The sequence below is a fragment of the Sinocyclocheilus rhinocerous genome, unplaced genomic scaffold (genome assembly GCF_001515625.1).
Source record: "Sinocyclocheilus rhinocerous isolate Xijiao unplaced genomic scaffold, SAMN03320098_v1.1 scaffold717, whole genome shotgun sequence".
Classification (NCBI taxonomy): domain Eukaryota; kingdom Metazoa; phylum Chordata; class Actinopteri; order Cypriniformes; family Cyprinidae; genus Sinocyclocheilus; species Sinocyclocheilus rhinocerous.
Window position 1 is genome coordinate 561726 of NW_015649226.1, and position 23904 is coordinate 585629.

General features: G+C 36.7%; 1 protein-coding gene across 1 annotated transcript in view; it reads left to right on the top strand.

Annotated features, from left to right (window-relative positions):
- shank3a (SH3 and multiple ankyrin repeat domains 3a) overlaps window positions 1–23904 on the top strand; it is a 265841-nt gene that overhangs the window by 130133 nt on the left and 111804 nt on the right. The window contains exons 5-9 of the mRNA XM_016515151.1: window positions 535–643; window positions 2058–2209; window positions 3307–3474; window positions 11911–12027; window positions 19563–19640. Of these exons, the coding sequence (XP_016370637.1) occupies window positions 535–643; window positions 2058–2209; window positions 3307–3474; window positions 11911–12027; window positions 19563–19640 (624 nt within the window). The remainder of the gene's footprint in view (window positions 1–534; window positions 644–2057; window positions 2210–3306; window positions 3475–11910; window positions 12028–19562; window positions 19641–23904) is intronic.

Consider the following 23904-nt stretch of genomic DNA (forward strand, 5'->3'; position numbering starts at 1 on the left):
AATATTAACATTTCAGTCATCAATAAAAATGTTAATATTTTAATTATAGGCCTATAATTAATTGTATAATAGACCTGTTTTAAAATACCTTTTTTAAAACATTTGAATTGAGGTGCAAATAGCCTTATCTTTTGTTATCCTCGCAGCGCGTCAGTTATGCTGTAATATTACGGGGCAAATTACCCCGTCCGTTACGGGGCTAGCATTTGATTTTCTCTTCAAAGTAGACTCTCTTGTGAAAATGTTGTTCAGTGCTTTTTGAAATAATATGTTATATGATATTAAACAATGAATTGTGGATCAGGATTGCAGCATCAACACATTTTCTAATGTATTTATTAAGGCTTTCGTCTGTGTATCTCCGAAAAGCTAAAATTAAGTCATTTCTGTGGAGCACTGTGGAGCTTTATTCCATCTCTGTTTCTTCCACTTGGGAAAACTCGCCTGTTTTTGCTTTTATCCTTCTTTTGCATTATTCAACTTGCCTCACATCTCTCTCCGTCTCTCTTTCTCTCGTTTTTCTCATTCCCTCAGGCTAACTTGAAGAAATTTATGGAATATGTTCAGCAAAGGAACGTTGAGAAGGTATCAAAGTTTCTGGAGAAAGGGCTCGACCCAAACTTCCACGACCCAGAGACTGGAGGTAAGCGACACCACTTTCCTAAAAAGTAAATTCACTAACATCTTCCAAATACCCAACTCTGTGTGTGTGTGTGTGTGCACCTGAACGTACATGTTGACTTTGCTTGGTACTGTTAAATTGGGGCCATGACCCGATCTCTCAGCGTTTATCTGTTGGCTCTGGGTCAGTCAGCAGTAGCTGAATTTGAACTGAAGCAGTCTTGCATGCTGTACGGTAATAGTGGGTATACATTTGAACCATATTTGTGTGATAGTTCGGTTTGATGATCTTTTTGGTCCCCTTAAAAGATGTTAATAATGTTGTTAAAAATGTGGAAAGGTTGGTTTCAAATAATTTATTATTTATGTGTACGGTTTGTTGTTTTAGAATTTTTTCCCCTAATACTGCTTCCTTTATCATCATAGCATGCATTAAAAAAAACTTTATTTTTGGTTTTGTTTGAAATTAGAAGTGACGAGAAATAATAAATATACATATTTGCGAGAAAAATATACATATTTATTAGTAGTAGTAATAGTAATGTATTTTAGATTTTTACATCATGATCTGAAAGTATTTTTGTTAGAGTTTTGCTGAATTTTAATTCATTAGTCATCAATTTATTTTATTTTTTATTTTTTGGTTAATTCACTGCTAGCTAACTTGTATTAACATATTATATCTCAATTCAACTGCTCAAAAAATTTCACTGACATCACATACCATGTCAAAAATGCTCATCGCACATTATTTTGCAAAATCCACTTGAAGGTTGATCAAAACCATGATCAGATCTTATTCCATACATGTGTTAAAAGTTTTAACATAAATAAAAAAATATAGATTAAAGTCATTTCATTGTTCTAGTAGTTAAAAGCGTCCCTAATCAAAGAATCCAAAGAATTCTAATCAAAGAACTGACCTCTGGCCACGGTGATGGACAGGAATTGTAGAGTTTGTGTTTATATACACACATGTAATTGTTACAGATAGAGCAGCTGCGACTTCCAGGTTGTGCAGCATTTCACAGTCAGTGTTAAATTTGATCACAGCCCATGTATCCTTGACCTTTGAAAGAAAGAAAGAAACGGAAGAGAAAGATGGAATCAAAATACAATAGGCTTAAAAAGACACTTCACCCAAATATGAAAATTATGTTGTCATATTGTTTCAAACTTGTAACTCTATTTATTTTGTGGAACATAAAAGGAGATTTTTTGCAAAATTTTTCAGGGCCCATCAAGCTCCAAAAGCACCTTTAAAAAAAATTATTGACAGTCCCTGTGGTTGTTGTATAAAAAAAAGAGCAGCGTGAACATTCTTCAAAACATCTCCTACTGTATTTAATGGAAGAAAGCAAGTTTTTGTTAAAGCATTCCTATAAAACGGATCAGAAATGCACCAAAAATGTCAACTGTTGTTTCTCTGTGCTCAGAATGTCCATTGACAATGGCGTCGCAGCTGGAAGGTTGTGCAGAGCTCATAAAGGTTCTGAAGAATGGAGGAGCTCACCTGGATTTCAGGACCAGAGACGGCATAACTGCCCTTCACAAAGCAGTCCGCACCAAGAACCACACGGCACTTATTGTGAGTAACGCACACACTCATCCTGCTGAAAATAAGAGGGAACATGGGGTTCTCATACATACTTGAAAGAGACATCAGAGGTGTGTGTGTCTGTCCAGACATGAGTCATAGATTGGCACAAAGATGAAAAGTGTTCATTGGCTGTATAAAAGCTTGCTGTGTTTTATAATGATCAGAGCAGATCTTTTGCTGGAGCAGAGGACTCTGATGTGTCATCTGAAGTTCAACTGAAAGAGGCATATCAGTGTTGTTTTTATATGTCAATGATGTATTGATCACAACATTAAGGATTGAGAGAGGCCAGGGTAGTTGTCACAATGTGGTATCTCAGGAACTATAACATTTTAATTAAATCAGCATTGTTTTTATGTTGTTTTTCAAAAACCTAATTCATTATTTTCCTCCAGGTCTGTCTTTTCTCTACATATTTATGTCTGACATGCAGGTGGGGTTTAGCTTGATGTCAAACCTCACCCTTTTCCACACTGTTCCTCTTATTCATTATACAGTACCTTTTGAATGTGAACTCATGAAACGAGTCTTGAATGACTTGTCACGGCTAATAAATCGGCTTGGCCGTTGCAGTCTAGACTCATTCTCAGATAGCACACCCACAGTCCATTCACTGATCGCCTAATGCATATTGCATTACAGAACTGGTAGGAGCTAGCAGAAAATCTTCAAGGATAAGCTGCGAAGTGCTCCAGACTTAATGCCGATAGTCAAAAGTCTTACTTGACTGGTAAGGTTGTTGGTTCAATCCCCACAAGAGGCGATCCTTGAACTTTCGCCACCATGCCCTTGAGCGAGACACATAAAGATATGCCATATGCAATTTTTTATGGAATAACACGCAGAAAATGTCCTAATACTTGAAAGATATCACTGAAATAGTCTCGGTGACAACCTAAGGCTCTGTGAAGAGCGAAAAAGAATCTGACAGTGGGGCGCTGCAGCCAAACTTTGAAGCATTCTTGGCCTGTTAGTTTTCAGCATCGGGTTTGCAGACTTGTCATTTAAGGGCAGTGTTTTGGAGAAAAGAGGCAGGCTAATTGATTGGTGTAATTGAGACAAGTGAAGATGACTTGTGTGTGCAGACGCTGCTGGATCTGGGCGCCTCTCCGGATTACAAGGACAGCCGTGGCCTGACTCCTCTGTATCACAGCTCTATGGTGGGGGGCGACCCGTACTGCTGCGAGCTCCTGCTGCATGATCACGCTCAGGTGGGCTGCATGGACGAGAACGGCTGGCAGGAGATTCACCAGGTAACACACTTATTTTAACATGTTCTTGTTCTCAAAGGTTAATGAATCAAATGCCAAATTTATACTGCATAGATGCACTTCTGAAGGGGCATTTACACAAATTGTGTTCAGAGGTGGCAAAAATGCATTTCCACAGCAATTACAACTGTATGCTTTGATACTAAGGGCTGACGCGGGTCAGAGCAGGTATAGTTTAGTCTGGCTTTTATGCGGCATTGCACATCTACACAGAATTTTGAGCAGGCATAGAGCAGCCTTAACTCGACTGTGTAAAGACATCTTAAACTGCAAAATTGGGTCATTCAGAAAATATCATGGTACATTGGGTAAATGTCACATTTATATGTTCACTACTGTTCAGATGTTTGGGGTCAGTACAGTTTTTTGTTTTCTTTCTTTTTTACAAGAAATTAATACTTTCATTTAGCAAAGATGCATTGAATTGATCAAAATTGACGTTTTTAATGTTACAAATGTTTTCTATTTCTAATAAATGCTGTTCTTTTGAGCTTTCTGTTTGTTGAAGAATCCTGAAAAACAACATGTGTCATCGCCTCCACCAAAATAATAAGAAGCACAACTGTTTTTAACATTGATCATAATAATAATTGGTTCTTGAGCAGCAAATTAGCATATTAGAATGATTTCTGAAGGATCATGTGACACTGAAGACTGGAGTAATGATGCTGAAAATTCAGCTTTGCATCACAGGAATAAATTACATTTTCAAATATATTCAAAATGAAAATTGCAATAATATTTCACAATATTCCTGTATTTTTGATCAAATAAATGCAGCCTTGGTGAACATGAGAGACTTTCAAAAACAACAAAAAATCTTACCGACCCCACACTTTTGAATGGTATTGTAAATACATGTTCAGTATTCAGCAGCTAGTCTGTGTTGAGGTCAGCCAATCATAACCCAGATCATTTACATAAAATCTAAGTATTAAAGCAGTGTGGGTCTCCTCAGGGTTAAAGGGATAAAATTACGGCTGTTTTTGATGCAAGAAATGTTGACGAACATTATAAGTGGACTTCAGGGGAAATAGTACTACAACAACATCCTAAAAACCTTTATAGCACACACACACTCAGGTCACAGTTGACTTACAATCGGCTGACCCTGTGGATTACTGCGGGGTAATACAGTAGGAGATTGTCTTGCAGGGGCTTTTTCTCCATCTCTATCCATGTTCTGGAGGCTGGCCAGGCACACACACTTACTTCTAAACTATTTCTCTCAGTTAGCAGCCCCTGGTGCATGACATTTGCATTCATGACATCTGACCTTTTCAAAAGCTTGAAACGGATGAGAGAGAGAGAGAATATCAGAGAGAGATGGAAGTATCCATACTTGTGTTTTAACCTCTGCACAGGATCTAAAATTAATCGCCAAGTGTCAAATATGAGTTAAAATAGGCTTTGGCAAGTAAATAAGACTGATTTGCTTAACAGTTATCTGGCTTTCTTTATACCATCTTTGTTTATATAAACATATCAATATTGGTGTTAATGTTAATGCTAATAATAATAATGATAATTTAATATATATTTTACACATTATTTATGAACATTAATTTCTTTTCGACTGAAGAAAGAAATACATAAACATCTTGGATGACATGGGGGTGAGTAAATTATCAGGAAATTTTAATTTGAAAGTGAACTAATCCTTTAATTAACATTTGATGGATGAATTCGCTCCTTCCCATCAAAATATTTATTTCATATTTCCCTGTTGCCTGAGGCTATGGATTACAGGTAACAAGATTGTTTAATAATAATGCTGTTTAATAACATTCAGTTTCTTGCACAGACCAATTGTTGTTCTTAGTAAGACCTCAATATATCATCAGGAGCCATGGGTATTAATTTTGTGGGTAACACTTTATTTTAAGGACCGATTCTTACTACTAACTAGATTATCAGGAAATTTTAATTTGGAAGTGAACTAATCCTTTAATATTATTAAAGTTAATATAATTACTCCTAATGAACAAATATATAATATATTATTATTCTTGTTCATATTATGTAATATAGAATTAATATTAATATTACTGTACACACACACACACACATATATATATATATATATATATATATATATATTATTATTGTTTTATCAACATATCAAAGTTATAAATATATAAATAAAGTTATGCATATTCTATTATATTATTATGGTACTACATAATATTAATATTGGTGTAAATGTTGCAGATAATAATAACTTATTTTTATTATTATTATTATAGTTATTATTATTATTGTATGTACTATGTAATTAATATTAATATTGGTGTTAATGTTGACGATAATAATAACTATGATTTTTTTTTTTTAAATTTTATGTACCATATAATTAATATTAATATTAATATTGGTGTTAATGTTGCCGATAATAATAACTTATTATTTTTATAATATAGTTGCTTAGACTTTTAAATAATCCTTAAATTAGCCAATTATCAAATAAATCATTAATTGCAGCCCTATCTGGCATTTAAAATTCAACTGCCAGCAGATAAACATCCACTTCCTCCCTTGTCTCATTTCTTCTCAGGCTTTTCTTGTCTTTTTCTGTATTATTTTACAACAAACATGTTGTTTTGCTGCTTTGCAAGCAGTGATATTTCCTTCAGGATATGCAAATCAATTCTTCTGTTTCTTTCTGCCGTGCTTTGAGAGGAAAGATGAGAGCTTGCGGTCTCTTTTCTGTTTATGAAAAACAGTCATTTTGCAGCCGCAGCTGAGAGTGTCACTTTTGGAAACGGATGGATAGATGGAGGCATAGATGCCCTGAGGCTGGACAGAGCTGCTGGGTCAGATAGGACTGTGTGTGTGTGTGTGTGTGTGTGTGTGTGTGTTGTACCGCTGTACCGATGCCGCCACTGTGAGTTTACAGTGTTTAACCCAAGGCTCATTCCCAAAATTAGATCAGGCCCAAAAATGTGACGGACATGCTATTAAACGGTGTTACCTACACCTCACAAACACACACTGCCCTCAGGAGTCTTGCCTTTAGTGTGGCAGAAAGGAGAGCAGTAGTTGACAGGACTGATTTGTGTGTGTTTGGGAAGGCGGGCACTTTTCCTATCATAATATTTATTTTTCCACCACTCTCCATTCCTTCTAATGTTCTCATCCATCTGTCTGACCTACACTTGTCATTTCTAAAGAGAACCTATGGCAACCCGAGCAAATGCCAAGTGTGTGTGTGTTTCGATGAGACTGCTTTTCACTGTAGTTTTTCTAGTTTAGATAGTCATCCTTGCACATCTGTCAGTGTGTGTGGGTGTGTGTGTGTGTGTGTGTGTTTAAATGGCTGTGTATGTTGTACATCACTGAATGAATGGTTAATTTTGAATCTGAACACATTCATTCCTGTCTCTTTCAGTCTCTCATTATACATTGACAATTATAGCGAACCTACTATGCAAACACACTGTGGAACTGTTGAAGTAAAGCTAACATTAGCTCAGTTCAAAAACCTACACTGCCTACATAGACAGCATTTTAATTATGTTGCCTTCTGAGGTAACTTTTAGCCAGCTTTTTAAATCAGCAAAAAAGCAATAGAAGGCAATCCCAGAATGCATTGGTACAAGCTCAATGAAAAAAAAAATCCAAGATGATGGATATGCGTTATCTACAATTTATGGTACATTTAATGTCTAAATAATTAAAATAAGATCATAATATTTTTTCAAATTTTTTCTTTATAGAAATCGAATTGTATCCATATAGGAAAATCATGATATAATCTCTCACAAATATTTTGTGCAAATGTTTCAGTTTGCCTGAAATTTAATTGAGTGGGTCCTGGGTTCAAAATGAGGCAACACTATCTGTATGAAATTTATTTGTAAAATCTAAGTACGTCAGAAAACATCTCGGTTACGTATGGTAACCCTCGTTCCCTGACACTAGGGGTCGCTCTTGGGAGCCCAAACACCTCTGACATCTTTGAGAAGAGGCCAGTGAAATTTGGTGTGCAGAATTTGCATAGCTGGCCACGCCCCGGACATCCGAGTATAAATAGGCCAACGTGGCATCTGCTCACTCGTTCTGTTCTGAGGAGTCAAGAAGCGTCTCAACCCACTCAGAGGCAATTCGGAGTTGTGGCATGACCTCTCCTCCTCGTAACCTTCCAACGCCCAGGATTTAAGACCTCACTCTCCAACATCCGGGAAAGCCGCCATAGAGGTAGAGGTCTTTTCAGCCAGAGCCTTTTCCCATAGTAATACTCACCATAAAATAACAGCTGAAAAGTCTTGGTAGTACTGTTGGGACAGTGACTATTCCCCCTAGGGGAAAAAGGCAATACGGAGATCACATCCTACCCGATGGGGAGGTAACATGTGAAGATCCACTTATGGACTTACAGAGGAAGTACCACATAGGGAAGGTACTGGGGTGGGCTCCGCGTAAGTGGAGATCTACCAAGACCCAGAACCTATCGACAGAATGTCTGTCTAGGGGGAACACTGACCCTCAGGCGCAATACAGTGGAGAATACACACATGGGTACTCAAGGGAACCTACCTCGTAATGAGTTCTAATAGCAAGTTCCTCCGTCGAACTTTGCTAAGAAAAAGTGCTTATGTGATGGAAGGGTAGTCCAGAGTTCATGAAAGGAACCTGAGCTGGACTGAATAAGCACATAATTACCCTGGGGGGAGTAGCGCTGGTAGCACGCTCTACACCCTGCCAGTCCCCAGAGTCAAAGAACTGACGTTCAGAACTCTAGAAGAAACTGGTTCCATTCGTAGATTATAAAATCTAGCAAATGTATTAGGTGTAGCCCAGCCTGCAACTCTACAAATATCTGCTAGAGAGGGCTCGCCAGGGCTGCTCATGCAGCCATGCCTCTAGTAGAGGGAGCCCTCACTCCCAGTGGGCAAGGTAGGCCTCTGGCCTGATAGGCCGTTAGGATCGCATCCACAATCCATTGGGAGACCCTTTGTCTGGAGACAGCATTCCCCTCTTCTTGGGTAAGACGGGAAAGAATACTATGGCTTGGACCTCAAATTGTGTGGCTTGTTGAGGACAGATCTGCTATTACAAGTTAGCAAGTTGGTACAAGCACTGCTTGTAATGTAAATGAGCGGCCGTCTTCATAGAGAGGGCACTGAACTCAACTGACTGAAGGGGTTCAAACTGATCTCTCTGTAAGGCCTGCAAGACCACAGTGAGATCCCAAGAGGGAATGAGACGTGGCCTCGGAGGGTTCGATCTCCGGGCGCCTCTGAAGAACCTAATAACCAGATCGTGCTTCCTCACCGATCTGCCTCCCACGGTGTTGTGGTTAGCCGCAATCGCAGCCACGTACACCTTAAGTGTAGAAGCAGACAAGTGCCTGTCCAGACCTCCTTGGAGGAAGGAGAGCACAGATCTGATTCCACATCTCCGAGGGTCCTTTCCCTGGGAAGAACACCAATTCACGAAAACGCGCCACTTCAGGTCGTACAGCCGCCTTGTTGAGGGGGCTCTGGCCTAAGTAATGGTATTCACCACTGCTTGTGAAAAGTCAAGAGTTCCTCCTGGTCGCATCCAGGGACCAAACATAAAGGTTCCAGAGATCCGGGCGCTTATGCCAAATTGTGCCCTTCCCCTGAGAAAGGAGGTCCTTCCTCAGGGGAATTCGCCAGGGAGGAACTGATGCCATGAGCCCGAGCTCCGAGAACCAGGTCCTGTTGGGCCAATAAGAGGCCACAAGCAGGAGCTGTTCTCCATCTTCCCTGACTTTGCACAGTGTCTGTTCAATGAGGAAACTGAGGAAATGCATACTTTAGTAGGGCCCTGGGCCAGCTGTGAGCCAGTGCATCCGTGCCGAGGGGAGCCTCGGTCAGGGAGTACCACAACTGGCAATGGGTCGATTCCGACAAAGCAAACAGGTCCACCTGTGCCTGGCCGAACCGACTGCAAATCAGCTGAACCGTTTGGGGGTGAAGCCTCCACTCGCCCCTGAGCGAGACCTGTCGTGAGAGGAGATCCGCTACACTATTGAGGTCACCCAGGATATGAGTGGCATGCAGAGACCTGAGTCTGTGCTGGCTTAGGGCTGTCGCGATAACCGCAATATCGCAATACCACGCTATTGAACCCTGATGCTGCATGCCCGTTGCACACGGCGCCCCAGCCTGTCTTGGAAGCATCTGTTGTAACAATAATGCGTCTGGACACCTGTTCTAAGGGCACTCCTGCCCGTAGAAAAGAGATGTCCTCCCAAGGAATGAAGGTATGGCGACACAACGATGTGATGTTCACACGGTGTGAGCCATGACGCCATGCCCATCTCGAGACTCGGATACGAAGCCAGTGCTGAAGCGGTCTCATATGCATCAGTCCCAGTGGCGTGACCGCGGCTGAGGACACCATATGCCCCAGGAGCCTCTGAAAGTTTTTGAGAGGGACCGCTGTTCTCTGCTTGAGAGCCCTCAAGCATTTCAGCACGATCCTGAGAGGCGTGCAGTCATCGTAACAGAGTCCAATTCGCGAGTGAGCTAGGATCAGCCAGTCGTCGAGGTAATTGAGAATGCAAATGCCCACTTCCATGAGAGGGGCAAGGGCAGCCTCCGCGATCCTCGTAAAGACGCGAGGAGACAGGGACTGCCTGAAGGGAAGAACTTTGTACTGATATGCCCGTCCTTTGAAGGCAAACCGAAGAAACGGATAATAATAATGAAATAATAGTATAATAGAAATAATAATAATGAAATAATAATAATAGAAATAATAATAATGATCATTTTGTTATTTTACTAACAGTAATAATATCATAAGACGAAAATCAACAACAAAGATTGAATTCTTAGGAGTTTTTAAATTAAGTTTATTATTATTATTATCGACAGTGATATCATAATATTATTGTTAATAATAATGTTTTTTATTTAATAACAGTAAAATATCATAAGACCATCAACAACAACAATTAAATACTTAGGAAAAATAAGAGTGTCACGGGTTGCCTACTGTGGCGGAGACGAAGAGATGAAGGAGCGTGGAGACGACGAGGATTAACAGGAAACAGTCTTTATTTCTCCAAATAAAGAACACACAGACAGGAACTCCCATGTAGGACGAGGGGTTGACATTCAATTCCAGACAAGGGAGAACAGAACGGGCTCGAACTCAAATAGGGCAGATAACGAGGGGCAGACAGGTGATGAGGATAACTAATAACAAGGAACAGGTGATTACTAATAATGGGAAAAGGAACTGGAAGGACCAAATAAGGCCAAACAGGAACTAAACAGGAATACACACGTGACAGATATTATTATTAATAGTAATATCATAATATTATCATTAATAATAATAATAAAGATTATAATTTTTGTTATTTTACTAACAGTAATAATATCATAAGACCATAATCAACAACAATGATTAAATACTTAGGAAAATAAGTTTTTTAATTGAGTTTTTTATTATTATTATTATTATTATTATTATTATTATTAGCATTATTAGCATTAACATTAGCATTAGCATCATTAATAGTAATATCATAACATTATTATCAATAATAATAATGATTGTTTTATTTTATTTTACTAACAATAATAATATCATAAGACCATCATCAACAACAACAATTAAATACTTAATTGGAAAAATAAGAGTTTTTAAATTGAGTTTTTTTTTTGTATTTTTATTATTATTATTAATAGTAATATCACAATATTATCATAACAATAGTAATAATAAAAAGTTGCCTCTTTCATGTGCAACAGGACATTTTGTCAGTCAGTGTCACTGTAGCGTCTCACTGTCCAGTGATAATTCCAGCGACACATTTCTTGTTGCTGAACTTGGTTAGCAGCGATGGATTAACCAGAAGGGCATCTGGACAGCGCGTCCAGCAGGTCACCATACAGAGCCATATAAATGTTTTCAAATCGCAGGAGACACCAAAAACCTCTCCCAGACTGCATGGCCAAAGATGAACAAACGCAACAGTAAATGTTAAATGGCCCCTGTGCTGGAGAACGATTGGTACTTGGTGGATCTTACAGCTGGGTGCCCCTGGGAGTCCCACACATGCCCCGTCACTAATCCTGCCCCGCTCGCTCACTCTCTGTGTCTTTTCCGCTCTTTTCTCAGGCAGACAGCTTTTAAGCAGTTTTTCTACATTCCACACTCCATTAGTATGCAGAGAGGACACGTTTTGAATTATGGTGGAAAGAAAAGTGACATTGATAACACCAAACAAAGGCAAACAGTTCTGCTCTTTCTCATTTCATAAAGCAAGAACATCAGGATGTGAGAGCGAGTTGTGTGTGCGTGAAAGAGAGAGGCAGCAGCTATTGTTTTACTCATTAACATGATTCTAGTTCTGTGCAGACTGCAAATTGACACAAAATGGAAACAGCCACAATGATGCAAAGTTTTTATGTGTGTGTGTTTGTGTGTCGTCAGGCTTGTCGTCATGGACATGTGCAGCATCTGGAACACCTGCTGTTCTACGGAGCGGACATGAGCGCTCAGAACGCTTCTGGAAACACTGCCCTGCACGTGTGTGCTCTCTATAACCAGGTAACACACACTCATTCACTCATACTGTATGCATTCGCTTAGCAACCAGATAACACACACAAACACACGTCAGGCTCAGATGCTTGAACCCACAAGGACACACTCAATCATACTGAAATATCTGCACTCTTTTCAGCCAGGAAAAATGATCAGATGCAGACATTTGTGTATACGTGGCATTAGCAATTTTTATAATGTGTAATATTTTGTAATATCAGAGTTAATGAGCATATACAAAGCAGCAAGGTCACAGATTGTTCATGCAGTCACATAGAAGCACAAAGAGTGATCTTATCCTCAGGTGTGTATGTGTGCGTTTGTTTGTGTGTTTGTGTGTGCGGCGGGCTCATGCATTTTAATTCTGCTCTTATTAAGTATTAATGGATGCTCCCACAACACACACCCACACAAACACAAAGACAGTCCTTTAGGACTCGCCTGAAAACACATGGAGTCACAGAACTCACATGTGCTGTTCTCTCTCACTATTGAAACTGTTATTGCTATTGAATCGTCTGTGAACCTGCTTTTACTGTACATCTCAATTGCCTGCTCTAATATAGAGACTAGCTGATATATTGGTTACACTAATAGGCTGAACTTTGGCTATTTTGAGGTTTGTTTGTTTTTTTTGGATTGAGGATGTAAATATAAACAATATATATATAAGTTTTACAATATATACATATACTATATACTATATGTAGTATGTACTATAAATACAATTTGAGTCAATAAATAAGTTTATAGTATTTTTTTCTAAAAAAAATATTTGACATTAAATATGAAAAGAATATTTTAAAAGAAGTCTCTTGTGCTCATCAAGTCACCAAAGCTACATTTATTTGATCAAAAATAGTAATGTTTTGAAATATTATTAGCATTTAAAATGTAAATTTTCTATTTCAATATATTTTAAAATGTAATTTTTTGCTGTGATGGCAAAGCTGAATTTCGAACCTTCACACATGATGCTTCAAAAATCATTCTGATATGCTGATTTTCTGCTTAAGAAACATTTCTTATTATTATAAATATTGAACAGTTGTGCTGTTTAATATTTTTGTGGAAACCGAGATAATTAGAATTTATTAAATTTTTTTGATGAATAGAAATTTCAAAGAACAGCATTTATTTGAAATAGAAATAATTTGTAACAATGTAAAAGTTTTTACTGTCACCTTTGATCAACTTAATGCATCCTTGCTGAATACAAGTATGAATTTTTATGATTATTTGCAACATGTATGACCAAATGTGTGTGTTTGTTCTATATAGTTTGTGTCAAATATTGAGCTAAATTGTACAAAATTCTGTTAAACTGTACAAAAAAACCAGTACAATTATGGGATATACTTCATGGGAAACTCAATTTAAAAATGTAGAAAATAATATTTTCTAGTACGCGAAAAGCTTTCTTTTATGTTTGTCGTTAGAGCTAGCTAATTAGAATTACTTTTATATAAAAGCATTCAAAGTCTATCTTAAGTCTCCATTTTGTTGGTGTGTGTGTGTGTGTGTGTGTGTGTGTGTGTGTGTGTGTGTGAGTGAGTGAGTGAGAGAGAGAGAGATACAGCAGTGGTTTCTGTTTATCTTCATTCAGCTCATTATAATGAGATTAAACTACAGCTGACCTGCACTAATGTAACATCCAGTCTGGATGAAGTCAGTTACAAACAGATCAATAACATCTAAACAACAAAAACATGAAGAAAAGAGGACACCATGCAATGACCTCCACTTCTGAAACATAAAAATAGTACTCTGAGTATTACAGAAATATCTTGGATCATAGTTGAACTGTTGACGTCTAATTATTTTCTGTAACTTCATTTCTCAAGTTTGGCTAGGAATGTTTGTCAATCGTCACATCTCAAACACAAACTCACATGCACAGCGCCAGGCATCTTTCTGACAGCACAGATGTGTTAGAGCCGTGTGATAGACGCACTGCAACAAGAAACAGAGCTGCTGAGACAGCAAGGAAAATCACATGCAACAAATACAGCAAAAGACTGTTACTGAGTGTTTGTGTATGTGCTGTTCTTTAGAAACAAATTTGCTGGAAAATGTCCTCAGATGTCTGTCGGAAGTCTGTCAAAACGGTCCTGTTAGAGACGTTCTCTAGAGGGCAAATTAATCATAAAAAGATTAAATGATGTAAAATTATGTCCAAAAGATGTCTAATATGGTCAACTAGTATATTTCAATAATATATAACTATATAGTAATATAGTTAAAAGATTGATTGATTGATTGCTTCTGTCAAAACTCCTTTTGTTGGTGTTTTCAAAAGAAAAATGCTGCAAAAGTCGACAAAATTATGTTTAAATGTCCAGAAGTTGTATCTTACAGTCAGGAATAGTTTATTTTTATAACTTGCTGTATATCCAATCGTTATATATATAGAATTAGCCTACTTTAAGAGTAAGAGAAGTGCTTTGAAGTAAACTAAATCTGTCAAAAACTTTTTTTGTGGACATTCTCAGACAGAAAATTGGCTCGTAAAGAAATTTAATAATGTCCAAATTTGTATTATAGTGGTATGGCTAATATATTTACAGTGCAATATAAACAGAAGAATTTATTTGTTTAAACATAAGCTTAATTTAAAATCAGTTGGATGTCTTTATGCTGCTATACAATCATTTGTATGCAGTAGCATGTTTCTTGCCATACTTTGACACATTTTCTAGAAAGTGTCCTCAAAAGTTAACTTAGTCTTTTTAAAATCCTTTGAGACATCCTTTGAGAAGGACAGATTACTGTCCTTAAGAGATTTAAAATGTCCAGAAGTTGTATTTTATGGTTAACTAGTATGTTTATACAATATTTCAGTATATTACATAGCAACATAATTCAAATTTGTTGTTTTATAAGTCATTTTGAAGTCCCCATTCATACAGTATTTCTAGGTAAATGTGTTTGTAAGTTTGTTTCGATTCATATTCTAAAGGACCAATTTTGTAAACAGTGTTCTGAGAATTTTGCTAAATCTGTCAAAAACTCCCTTTGTTGAGGTTCTCAAAAAGAAAATAGCTCATAAAAAGAATAAATGAATGACTTTAGATGCAAAAACCTTTAATGCCGGGGTTCAGACTACACAATATTTTTGTCGGTCACGATAGTCACTGTGTCAGATTACACGATTTTGACTCCTAAAATCTTGTCATGTCGTGGACAAGAAACATGTCAGACAGCATTTTTTTTTTATTGACTATTCGTTGGGGGGGAGATTTCGGGTTCGGGTCGGTCTCAGGCTCTAAATTTAACTGTGCCGCTCGGGTCGGGTCAGACGATCTCGGGTACAGGCCGGGTTCGGGCTTCAGTTTAAAGCCCATGCAGACCTCTACAGTAGAGCCTATAAGTGTATAATTATAATTAGCTTAACTTAAGACCAAGTGAAGTTTTCATGTAGGTAACAAAGACAAACACATGTATGAGTTTATGTGAGTTTTGTACTTTAAGGTCAATTTGTCGTACTTGAAAGACAATTCTTAAAATGCATGCTCAGGAGTTGCTAAATCTGTCATGAAGTAGGTAAATGCGTGTGTTGTGTGTTGTGTGTTGTGTGTGTGTGTGTGTGTGTGATAGCGGTGATAGCGAGTTTTAAGGACTCTCTGCGGATGTTTAGCTCAGGCTCAGAGGAGAGTGGATTGATTCCCAGAAAGAGACTCTGAGAGAGGACGTATCAGCCCGAGGAGAGAGGCATTACTGGATAGACGAGGGAAAATCTACTAGGGCAATGATGGAAGAAGAGACAGAGGGAGTGTGAAATAGTGCCAAAACGATGAGGAGAGCAGGAGGAGGTGAAAGGAAGAGATGACCACCTGATGTGGAACAGAAGGGGGAATTCACAGCTATGGATAACCAGAAGGTTGATGAGATTTGTCTGTGTGTGGGAGGTCAGGTTTCGCTCGATTTGTGGATACCAAAAGTCCAAAAGTGAAGACAGTAAAACTGAAGAAGCTACAGTTGGGCCACCTACATCACGCTCTCCATGATCAAATGTTTCATTATCCTTCAATTGCAAGTCTCCATGCATGTTTAGGCAAATGTGTGTTTGTGTTAGTTTATGTGTGTTTCTATTCATACTTTAAGGACCAGTTTTCAAAAAATAAAAAAAGGTAACACTTTATTTTACTTGTCCTTGTTACACATTACATGTAATAACTATTATAATAATGATAAATTATTCATAATTACATTCAAGTAACCCCTAATCCTAAACCTAACCGTATAGTAAGTATGTACTTAATTAATATTACTCAGTACTTTAATGTATAATTACACTGTAACAAGGGCACCTTAAAATAAAGTGTAACAAAAAAACAATAATAATAATAAATAAATAAAATAATAATATAATATAATAATAAATAATATAATAAAAAATCATAGAATTTAGTTAAACCTGTCTAAAGCTAAATCTAAATGAAAATGGCTCTTTAAAAATCTAAATAATAATGTCCAAAAATTAATATTTTATGGTCAGGGCTACTTTAGTTTTTTATAATTTACTGTATGTCCTGTAGTTATTTTAGCCTGATTTAGGCCTAATGTATGCATTTTAATAGCATATAACATTTCCATGCATTTAGAGTTTTATTAGTTTTAACATAAACTAATCAAACTTAATAAAATGTACATTTGTCAGTTATGCATAAATGAAACGGGTAAGATTTTGGCACTCAAAAAAATACAATAAAATTAATAAACAAAATAATGGCATAATTTATTATTGACTATTTGCATATGTTTTGTTTTACTTGATCATATTTTCAAAATGCATTTATTCAAACTGCTTAGAATCAGAATAAATCTGTTAATTGAAAACAATTAAAAACAAGTTAAAACAGTTAAATTATTTCAGTTAAAAAGTATGAGCATGGTTTGAATATGGCTCGCTGTGGAACAAGCTAAATTTATGGGATTGAAACCAATTTATTTCTTGGTAAATATAAACCTGGTTACTGTGTATTTAAAACACATTCGGTTCATTAATACTATTACAGAAATCGTACCTATTTCTTACCAGTTTTGTTTATGTATATCTGACAATTATATATTATAATGCAATGTTAAGTTTATTTGTTTATATTAAAACTGTGTAATTCAAATGGATGGATTTTTTTTTTCAATTCAGATTCCACTAGGATGTTATGGGTGGTTGCTAGGGCATTGCTGTGTGGTTTTTACGGTGTTTAGAGTGGTTGTATGTTATGTGATTGCTAGTGTGTTGAATATTATGAGCATTTATTACTTTTTGCTGAACAGAATTTCTGATCACAAACTCTTTTTTTCTCATGTCTTGTTTACATAAACACTATTTGATTGATTTATCGCTTTAATGTATGCTGGTGTATTATTATGGTGGTATTTTTCATACGGACCCGCCCCTAAACATTTCATAATAAGAAGGCACTGTGGTTGACCTTTGACGACCTCGTTCTGTCTAAGTGGACAGTTCATGGCCAAAATGAGCTGCAAAGTGAATCAGAATTTATGGCGACTTCATTCCATCTGTCTCTGTGAGTCTAGTCTAATAGTGATGTCCAGTATAGTCTCTTCTTTGTGTTCTTATAAAGTTTCACCACTAGAGGTCACATGTTGCTCTATTGCCCAGCAGACATTCAGTTCATTGAAACGTCACATTGGCATAAAAGGCCACATTCAGTAGAGTTTGAGCTTTCATACTGCTGTTTCTCCAGACCGCTGCAGCTCTGATGACTTTTGATTTATTGTTTTACATTAGTGTGTATAGCATATAATTTTTTCAGTTCTGAGTGTTTGTGTCCTTTAAATGGATCAATAGTGCAGAAGAGCGTATCAGAGATAGAAAGCAAAAAAGAAAGAGGGGGAAAAAATCTGTGTGATGTGGAAACTCAATCATCGTTCTGTTAATTCACTCTGCAGTCGAAATTACATATTGATTTTTGCACAGAGCCGTAACATTAAACACATGCAGAGCTCCACTCTGTCTCCTGTATGACAGACCTTGTTCTGAATAGCATGCTATCATACTACTGGCAGTTTTTGCAGTATGTGCTGTATAGAATGCATGGGTATTCCACACTGCAAAGACTTGACCTGAATGTACCAGATGCAGTTTGTTTCTTGACTCATTATCTGATCCAACTGACATAAGTTGAGACGTCTTTCACAAAATTAGACTGAAAATACAAAATATTTCATATTTCATATGATAATAGTTATGTAGCTTGCAACTATTTGAAACATTAATATTTCAAGTATTCACTTACTTAGAATTTTATAATAGTATTTCACTTGTTATGTTTAAACAATTGCCAGTATACATCTTACACTGTGCAGTGTTCTGTAGTAAACTAGTATTTCAATTTCAACCCTGTGTGTTACTATATCCCACAATGCAATGCACTCAACTTGACCTTCCATCACCAGTCAATTTCAGCTCCACTTTTGTTCAAAACGTTTTAGTATAACTTTGAAATGTTTCTGAAAGAGTTTCTTATGCTCACCAAGGTTGCATTTATTTGATCAAAAATACGGTAAAAACTGTAATATTATGAAATATTATTACAATTTAAAATTACAGTTTCTATTTGAATATATTTTAAAATATTGTAATGTTTAAGCTGAATTTTAGCAGCCATGACTCCTTATTCTGATCCTTCCGAAATCATTCTAATATGCTGATTTGATGCCCAAGAAACTTTCCTTATTATTATCAGTGTTGAAAACGGCAGTGCTGCTCATTACTTTTGTGGAAATAAAACTGAAAATGAAAATCAGAACAAAAAATCTGAAAAAAAATAATAGCATTTATTAGAATTAATAAATAGATTTTTGGATAATTTAGATTATAAATGTCTTTACTTTCACTTTTGATGAATTGAATGCATCCTTGCTGAATAAAAGTGTTAATTTCTTTCAAAAAACAAACACAAAAATCTTAATGTCCCCACACATTTGAACGGTATCTGTAAAAAAAATTTGTTATAAGAAGTGTCTTTACCAGAGACACTTCTGATTTGTGTGTGCTTGAGAGAGAGACAGACAGGAAGTGCACTACAAGTGTAATTAAGGTTCCATTGAAGGTGTGTTAGTGGGCCAAGAGACGCTGTGATGTTTACTCACCACTGTTAGGAAACTAGGACACCAATCCCAGCTGAGTCATGTCTGTGTGGTACAGCTCCTAAATGTGTGCGTGGACTGTCAAAACTGTCTACAGAGAAAGAGAGAGAGAGGAATGATAGCCAGATGCTGTGCTGACCTTCTAAACACTCTGTCTCGGATGCCCATAGAGAAACACTGCCATTAAAGTAGCTCTCTCTCTGTTTTACTCTCTGATAGCAGACCTACATATGAGCTGGTGAGCTAATTGGTCCCAGTGGAACATCAGTTTTGTAATTTCTGTTGTTGTGAAAGCGACACGCTCGCACACAAACACACTCATCCCATTCGGGCACATTTTCATGGACATGCAATGTACGCGTTTTACTAGCGACAAATTATCACGACGCTTGTAATCTCTCTTGTTTGTCTCTCTCCAGGATAGCTGCGCGAGAGTGCTGCTGTTCAGAGGGGCGAATAAGGAGATTAAGAACTACAACAGCCAAACTGCCTTCCAGGTGAGAGCGCAAGACCTCTGGGTTCCTGGAGATCAAACACCGTGAAAGAGTCAATGGAGCTGGGTCTTATTTAAACTGATGCTGTCGTTCACTGCCCACAGAGCCAAACTGTATTTAACTTTAGGCCAAGAGCAGTTTCAGAGCTGCGACTTGAGAATTTACACTGGACATGAAAACGTCTACCTAGATAACATTTGTTGGCACTTCTGACGAAAGTCTGGTAGGCTGCTAAATGATGAGACACCTTCATTTGACCAAAATTTAGCTTAGCACTTTTGCAAACTCATCAGAGAACATTTTAATTAAAGATGGTGGACAGTGTCATGGGAAATGTTGATAGTAAATATAAACATTTAATCAATAGTACAATGAAAAGGTGATGGTATAAAATGGTACATCAATCTAAACGTTGATATATACAGTGGTACTATATTTCAAAGTGTGGTATTGCTATGGTACCATGTTAAAAAAAAAGAGAGAGAATTGATAAGAAACCATGGCACTTTTTGTAGGGCTGGGCGATATAGCTAAAAAATGTATCAACGATATAATGTTTCATATTGTTCGGTATCGATAATTATTGACATTTTTTATAACCTTTTTTAAAACAAAGAGCAATAGAATTTTTTTTTAATTTAACCACTGTATTTTTAAATTAACCCAATTTATTGAGACAAACAACAAATAATTTTTGTTTTAACAAACACACATTCGCGACGTGTTTTCTAAACGTTTAAACTGTTTTAACTTCGCATGGCTTTCTATACATCTCTTCTGTGAGACGCGAGTGCAGCAGTCATATTTGTCCGTCTAAAAAATGCGCTGAATATGCGTTCTGTGTGAATGGCTTGGTTTCGGTTTTAACCTAATCAAGATCTTCTCCGCGTTGAGCTTCTATATTTCTGTAATATTTTGAATGAATAACGCAGCAGCGGTGCGTCTCGTGGGCTAGACTAACAAAACATTAAAATGCAACAACGTCACTTACATCATCACCGCATCTCGTGCGCCACTGATGACGCTCCCTGATGCACACCTAACATTCAAATGCAAATGTTTATTTTAAATTCGACTAATATTCATTCTTTATTCACAAACTCCTCATCACAGGCAGGCACAGCACTCATTTCAGCATGTGTTTGTGTTTGTGTGTGCTGTCTGCGTCACTCATAGCACGTGCCTATATCGTGCGCTATATCGAACATTTTTTCTATCGTTATCGAAGAAGGTGTACCGTAGATAAATATCGATACCGTTTTATCGCCCAGGCCTAACTTTTTGGTACTTTTTTTGTTACATTTGCTGTGGTATTACCATCATGCCACTGTCTAAATTCTATATGTACAAAAGTATAGGTTCATTAGGATTTAAAAAAAATCTCTTATGCTCACCAAGGCTGCATTTATTTGATAAAAATTTCAGTAAAACTGAAAATTTGTGAAATATTATTACAATTTAAAAGAATTATTTTCTATTGTAATGTACTTTAAAATGTAATTTATTCCTGTGATGCAAAGCTGACTTTTCAGCATCATTACTCCAGAATTCAGGGTCACATGATCCTTCAGAAATCATTCTAATATGCTGATTTGCTGCTTAAGAAACTTCTTTTTTATTATTATTATAAAAGTTGAAAATAGTTGTGCTGTTTAAAACTTTTGTGGAAACCGTCATACAGATTTTTTCAGGATAATTTGATAAATAAAAAGTTCAGCATTTATTTGAACTAGAAATCTTTATAAATGTCTTTACTGTCACTTTTGATCAACTTAATGCATCCTTGCTGAAAGACAGTTATTAAAAAATCATTTAAAAAAAAACTTACAGAGTTCAACCTTTTAAACAAATATTGAAATATGCTTCAATTTTTCAATCTGTCAAGTTCACACTGCCCCTACAAACACCATATTCCATTAGTTGTTTGGTTTTGCTGGATCTGTGTATTAACCATGATAGCATTTGGTCAGGGTAAGCGGCATGTTAACATGACAAGTCAAATGGTTCACTCGTGCCCTTCTGGTCCAAATGTACAATGTGATGCTTCCTGTGAACATACTAACAGCATATTGGGATTGGTGTTTGTCTGCTTCTATTCCATGATGCTCGGTGCTTGAACTCACAGTACAATTGATGTTGACACAGATTTTCAGCTCAAATCAAAGTTAATTTGTTAGTACAAGGGGTGGGGGAACCCGACTTGGTGCGGCTGCATCATTACTCCAGAATTCAGGGTCACATGATCCTTCAGAAATCATTCTAATATGCTGATTTGCTGCTTAAGAAACTTCTTTTTTATTATTATTATAAAAGTTGAAAATAGTTGTGCTGTTTAAAACTTTTGTGGAAACCGTCATACAGATTTTTTCAGGATAATTTGATAAATAAAAAGTTCAGCATTTATTTGAACTAGAAATCTTTATAAATGTCTTTACTGTCACTTTTGATCAACTTAATGCATCCTTGCTGAAAGACAGTTATTAAAAAATCATTTAAAAAAAAACTTACAGAGTTCAACCTTTTAAACAAATATTGAAATATGCTTCAATTTTTCAATCTGTCAAGTTCACACTGCCCCTACAAACACCATATTCCATTAGTTGTTTGGTTTTGCTGGATCTGTGTATTAACCATGATAGCATTTGGTCAGGGTAAGCGGCATGTTAACATGACAAGTCAAATGGTTCACTCGTGCCCTTCTGGTCCAAATGTACAATGTGATGCTTCCTGTGAACATACTAACAGCATATTGGGATTGGTGTTTGTCTGCTTCTATTCCATGATGCTCGGTGCTTGAACTCACAGTACAATTGATGTTGACACAGATTTTCAGCTCAAATCAAAGTTAATTTGTTAGTACAAGGGGTGGGGGAACCCGACTTGGTGCGGCTGCATAAACCAACACGGAAACCATTAGACAGCTGCTTTGATTCTGCTTTTAGTGAGGAAAAGTTAATTAGCCCTCACATTCATAAAAGAGAGAGAAGAGAGTATCATATTAGACAGAATCACATGAGTTATTGGTCTTTGGTCCTTATTTGAGACCTGTTTGTTCACCATACAAGTAAAAAAAAATTGCCATAGTATAATGGTGTACCATGTAAATTTGAGTGTAATAGGCCTACTATGATACTACTTTGTAGGGCCCTGGGTATTGACACATTTCACAAATCTGCTTAAATCCGATTCACAAATTTTTGCATCGATCTGATTCGATATCGATTTGTTTGGATGTACATCAGGTACGGTACATGTCAGTTTTTCTTAAGGAAAGCAATTTTTTAAGTAAAGCTGTAAATTATACAAGGAACCCTGTCAGTTTATACAGAGTCCAGATTTAATTGCTATTTATTTTTAGATATGATGTTTAACACTGAAATAAAAACGTGGTATACAAACATTTAAATTGCACATTAGTTTTTATATGAACATTTAATAATATACCGGTAACTGTTTCTATTTGACTCTAATTCGTTGTTGAAACATAAAAATTTCAATGGTGGCTGTCATAACTTCTTTTCATGAGAGATGTATTTAAACATTCAATAAATGAGACATCACTAGGAATATAATGAATATGCAACATAGTGCATATGTAATAATGTTCCTGTCTACAGGTATTTTTTTCTAGCTAACAATCGAGCTATATGGAAAATGAAGGCTTACCTGTGCATGACATGTTTACAAGCTGTTTTGTTGATGACATTCCACGACTGAAACACGATTGCGCAATTTCATGAGACATGATGCATTTCAGTAGGTTACTGTATCTTCTTGCTGTAACGGTTAGTAAAACGGAAGAGATGATCGTTCACGCGCGCTCTGCGTTGCTACTTGAACTGAGGCGATTACAGCCGTCTGTTACGCCACACTAAAGAACGCCAAAACGGTATTCATTATTTGAATTTCGTGATGAAACTGACAGAATGTGTAAGCTGAGACTTTTTCATATTAAAAGGAACAAAGTACAATGCTTATTGCGATTGTTGGAGGCGAGCTACGAATAATATTTAGTGAAGTTTAGTTGATGCATCAACAGAAAATAGCCTAAATAGACTAAAACATTGATCTAGGGATTTACTGTAAGAATTTATATCGGTTTATCAAGATGGAGATTAAAATGAATTACACAATATTGTCAAAGCCAGCCCTAGTGCATAGTTTCACTCCATATTCTAACAGTCAGCTATAATCAGTATTCCATTTATTTATTTATTTATTTGTAGACAGAATAATGTACAATCAGAATGCATTATGAATTGCTGAC